Source organism: Parasteatoda tepidariorum, chromosome 1, assembly GCF_043381705.1.
Source record: "Parasteatoda tepidariorum isolate YZ-2023 chromosome 1, CAS_Ptep_4.0, whole genome shotgun sequence".
Lineage (NCBI taxonomy): Eukaryota > Metazoa > Arthropoda > Arachnida > Araneae > Theridiidae > Parasteatoda > Parasteatoda tepidariorum.
Window position 1 is genome coordinate 100,911,786 of NC_092204.1, and position 5,547 is coordinate 100,917,332.

The window sequence follows — 5,547 nt, forward strand, 5'->3', positions numbered from 1 at the left end:
ATCTTCATTTTGAACTTATCTAATGAGTTCTGTTTACTTGCAGCTTATGCGCAATAAATGAAACTTATTGTTTTTCTTAACTTTCTTCGTGCTTTCATATATTCATTTATTTTGTTGTATATATATATACAACAAAATAAAAAAATACAAAGACACACGAAGAATATTAAGAAAAATAATAAGTTTCATTTATTGCGCATAAGCTGCAGACAAACAGAACTCATTAGATAAATTCAAAATGAAGATAAAACAAAGAAAAATTACAGACATATATGAAAAAGAGGGGGGGGGGGGAAGAAAAATAATAATAAAAAAATAACAAACTTGAAAAATAATAATAAAAAAATAACAAACTTTTGCGGATTTTTTTTAAAAAATCCGCAAAATAAAAGATATAATCTTTTCATCAGCCCTCACGATTATATTCGCAAAAAAGAGTGCTTTCTGATATTGTACCAATATCGCCAAAGCAAAATATATTAATACAATTGTGTGAGGAGCACTCAAGAAAATTTTTTGCAAAAATTACAACAAATAAAAATAGAACGCAATAGGTAAAAATAACACGTAAAAACAGAAATAAAAAAAAAATAAAAATAAAAAACAGAATAAAACATAAACTATAAAGCGAGTAGCGAATTCAAATGTACTTACATGAACGGGAAATTTTTCAAGAATGATTTAAAAAATATTTTCGTAACAAGAGTGCCAGATTGCAAAATATGAAAACAAAAGCGCAATTTGGCGTAACTAGAGGAGTTTTGTTATATATATTGCTTACTTTATGTGTGAGAGATGTTGACTTACAGAGTGAGAGATGATGGATTATTTCCCGGTAAAGATGGTTCTGCATTCATAAGAGAGACTCCCATACAAAATTAAAGATAAAGCAGAGATCCCCATAACACACTCTTGTCAAACACTTCCACTTCTCGTGAAAATTGAATCATAATATTTGATTTATGAAATGTGAATACGAAATGAATAGAGAAACTAAAATGTTTCGTTTCCATAGTTTCCAATTATTGGGGTAATTAGCCTAGTTAACTATTCTTTATCTAAATAGCACATTTATACCAAGATATTTGTCTGAAAGTTATGCAATAGATTTTTTTTTCAGAGAAAGAAAAGAAACTAAATAAGTTTCATTTACATACTAGTAGTCGCTGTGATAATTCGGACTAATAACCCTTAAGTGTAAATATTACTAAATAACATGTTGTTATCAAGATAGAAGTCTCAAATGTTAATCAAAGTGTTCCTTATCGTAGTATAAAGGAACACAAAAGCAGTTTCGTTTCGATGTTTTGTAATTTTTGTGCTAATTAGGAATAGTAATGAAATAACACGCTCCAGGCAAAATTTATGCCCCTAATCAATTTATAATGATAATTTAAAAAAACGACTATTTCGATATTTGGTAACCATCGAAGCTATCAGTCAAATAGATAGTCATGCTAAATATCAAGTTTCAACTATATGATTTATTATTTGTATTTATGGCAGCATAATCAATTCCGGAATTTTCGCGTCTTAGTCGTGATGAGAGTTAAATTTATGGAGGTAATGTAATGAGTTCATGTCGGCTGACTAGTTCGTTGCCTGAGTCGTCTTGTTGTACAACTTCCACTCAAACAACTTTAATTCGAATTCAAAACCTTTTAATTCATTACACTTTGTACCATTTCTTTGTATGGCTTCAGATGCAACATACATAATACTATCAATTAAATAATCTATTATATATTTTGAAAACAATAAGGCAATTGTGTCTAGATATTGAGTCTGAAACATTGACTCAGTCTTGAGTTCAGATTGTCATTGTCATGGGTATGTTAATCACTGTCCACAATTTCGTGTTTTATTCCTTGAATGTTTTAAACACGGTAATTCGCTGTTTAAAATAGTTTATTATTTCTTTTCTGTTACGTTTTATGTACCAAATGTCGTACGCAATCTTTTGTGTCAATGTAAACATGCGAACGTTACATAAGAACTGATATATGAATCCACATCTGCAACTTGTTGATTGTTGCTTTTCTACCGTTGTTAAAATAAAAGCAATAACAATTTTAATATACTTTTAGATAAGGTCGTTTATTTTGTATCTCAGCATTATAACTGCAAAATAAAATTAATTTAAATATTGAATGAATTTCAATATATGAGATTTATCAACAAACAGTGCTCACCTTAACTAAAAGAAGGAAAAAATAAAAACAGTTTATTACTTTAAATGGCATCTGTTTTAAGGACTAAGTGATAATAAATAAATACTTCACGTTCCCGTCCATAAATAAATTATATCATCATAGCTATTTTACTTAGATAGAAATTATACGATAGTTAATAGTTACTGTAAATGTGATTATGTTAATTAATGTTATGTCTTTTGTTAATTTTATTTCAGTAATTTTATTTTTGTGCTGATTTCCATGCTCTAAATTGCATACATCTTTGAGCTATACAATCCATGCCTATCGTCTATTACGAAATCTCATACATCTAGAATTGTGCGCATCAAAGCCTTTTGTTCTTCTTTTTTTAATATATAAATAAATTTTACTAGAAAAGTTAACCTTAAGAACTGTTTCAAAATTTAGAATCACCAATCAGAACATAATTCAAATTATTTTTAAACTTGTACGTAAACTTGTACGAAATGCAAAGCATTTCAACTTGTTAATAGTTTGTTAACAATAGTAACAATTGTTAGCGGCCACATTGCATTCATTAACGGACTACCTATTAATCGCTCCATCCTTGTCTTTCCTTTTGCTGCTGAAAGAAAACATATCGCGCATTCTAAAAGAGCAACATCCTCCTCCCTCATCCCTGGAATCTTAAAAGGCAATCAATAAACGGCCGCCGCAAACAGATTACTTCCCTTCTTTCCGAGGAGGATAACGTTTTTCTCTTCTCCAGCAGAGCGGACTTCCGACAACTTTGAGCGTGTTTTGCACGTGTTTAAGAAGAAGAATGTTTAAAAAAATTTCAAATGACACAGCGAACTATACGGGCGGACAGGACACCGACGTCTCTCTATTTAATTTTGAAGACATCTTTTTTTTCATTTTGACGATGCCAACTATGATGTCAATAATTTTATCTGCCATTTTCTTAAATACACTTGTTATCATGAGTGTTTACCAAAACAAAAAATTACAAACATTCACAAACTATTTTATTGTGTCTCTGGCCTGCACCGACATTTTAGTGGCTTTGTTTGCTATGACATTTAATGCCATTCAAACAGTTATGGGGAGATGGATATTCGGAGAAGTTGTTTGTGACTTCTGGAATATCTGTGACGTCTGTTTTTCAACAGCGTCAATTCTCCACCTCTGTTTCATCAGTATGGATCGATATTATTCACTCGTCGATCCTCTTAAACACCGCAGTAAAATGACCTGCCACAAAGTGTTCGTCATGCTTGGTGTCATCTGGACTCTATCAGCAGTCATCAGCTTCATACCCATATATATGAAGATTTACACTACGGATGAGCATTTAAAGAATCGCTTAAGGCACCCAGAAACGTGTGACTTTAAGGTCAACAAAACCTACGCGATCATCTCGTCTGGAATAAGTTTCTGGGTGCCAGGTACTTTGATAGTAGGAGCCTACATCCGTATATATCGACTGGCTAAGCAAGCTACTGATACATCTGATATAGACGCAGCTGAACATAACGACAAATCGATATCACCCCGGGAAAAAGGTGACCCGACAGTTATTAAACGGAATTTCAATAAACTGAAAAAAGGACATAAACCTGAAAAAACATTAGGACTAATTTCAGGAGCCTTCATAATTTGTTGGTTACCATTTTTCGTGTGGTACGACTTCGTCAGCCTTTGCTCGTCGTGTGAATGCCCCGAAGTAATAGGGCAAATCCTTTTCTGGGCAGGCTATTGTAATTCTAGTCTGAATCCTATTATTTACGCATATTTCAACCATGAATTTAGAACTACATTTAAAAAAATAATTACAGATATGACGAGTGGTAAAATAAAGAAAAGGAACACTATTCGGGAAAACATCAACTGCCACTGCGTCAGATACACTGGAAGCGTAGAAGAGGTCTAACATGGTACATTTCATTCATGATCTATAGGTAAGCATGAATATAGATTTTTTTTAAAAAATTGAATTTCATTATTTACTTTGCTTTTTGAATTACCAATAAGCTGATAGGTAAACATAAGTATCTAAATGTTTCCTCGTAAATTATAATGTATAGGTAGTCACGTTTCCCGATAATCGCTACATTTAATAATTAAATGCGTATATCTTATGTTAAGAGTATGATTAATCTATCTATCATAGAAATCTTATGGTTTGTTTCTTTGATTAGTTGCCCCTTAAGAATGTTTACTTCTAAACTGAACGGAGTCAAGCTTGGAATGTAATTAGAAAAAGTTTCTTCACATCAAAGAATTACGAAATTATACAGACAATTGTCTTTTTTTAAGTTTTCTTTGCGTTCCAGACTATTCAGGTCCATGGTTGAACTAATAGTTGGTAATTACTTAATAATTTTTTTTTCGTTAGATGGTCTTTTTAACGAAAAACAGAAAATAATCACTGTAGTTTTCAATATTTCTTTATTGGGTTTCAATAATTTAAATAAGTTTGTTTCTAAAAAAAGAAAGAAGTTTATTATATTTCAAACGAATTTAGATAAATTTACATGTAATTTTAATCAGCTTTTGAAAAAAAATTTGAAAAATATATACATATATTTGTTTTATAATTGAGTGAAAATTGGATTAATTTTTAAGCATAAATGGGTTTTAGTCGAAACAATGACAATAGAAAAAAATGATGGTATACTTGTTCTTGATTGCAATATTTATTTTTTAAAAACTCTTATTTTAATACAAATATTTGTGACAGAGTATTGTATTTTCTTAAACATGAAAATAAGTGTTTTTAGATGCTGCTTAGTTCATAGTAAATATATATTGTTTCAAAGAAAATGTCTTCTTGTATTTAAGGCTTAAATTAAAACGTTTTAATGTACCTCAGTAGAAATTTGGTAAAAAATTTTATCAAAAAAGTGAAGAAAGATATATTTAAATTAAAGAAACAAAGAGGAAATATACTTTATTTAAATTCTGAGGTGAAATATATTCTATTTAATATAGTGAAGCTATGAAATATTTAAGCGGAAGGCAAAAGAACCAATACTGAGAAATACCGAGCTTGTGAACTATTTTATCAGTGGAGAAAGGGGACAGGTGAAACAGCTCCGAGTTCCGTCAAATAATAAAATTGTTTTTAATGATTTTCATTTCATGTTGAGAAAAATGACCAATTAAAGCTACCGAAACTCAACAAAAATTTTTATGTTTCTGGATTTATGAGAAGAACAAAAAGCTCGGTAATTTTTTTCCGAAAATAACATTTTAAACAATAAAATATGGTTTTATAATAAGTGAATAAGATTTTCGCATAATTGGTAGTTTTGTCATGATACCTTGGAGCATGATAGAAAAAGTATTTATTTGCTTATATATATATATATATATATATATAGTAAAA

The 5,547-nt window shown here is 30.1% G+C and overlaps 1 protein-coding gene and 1 long non-coding RNA gene across 3 annotated transcripts in view; both read left to right on the top strand.

Annotated features, from left to right (window-relative positions):
• Nucleotides 1-5,547, top strand: part of LOC107447431 (uncharacterized) — a 92,605-nt gene that overhangs the window by 77,130 nt on the left and 9,928 nt on the right. The window contains exon 2 of one of the 2 annotated variants that reach the window (XR_011637499.1): nucleotides 3,995-4,117. The exons of the other annotated variant lie outside the window; for it this stretch is intronic. This is a non-coding gene — a long non-coding RNA (uncharacterized lncRNA). The remainder of the gene's footprint in view (nucleotides 1-3,994; nucleotides 4,118-5,547) is intronic. 2 annotated transcript variants of the gene reach the window in all.
• LOC139424811 (octopamine receptor beta-2R-like) lies at nucleotides 3,082-3,981 on the top strand (the record flags this gene model as incomplete). Its single annotated transcript, XM_071180067.1, has 1 exon — nucleotides 3,082-3,981. A coding segment is annotated over exon 1 (900 nt), but the record flags the coding sequence as incomplete, so codon positions are not given.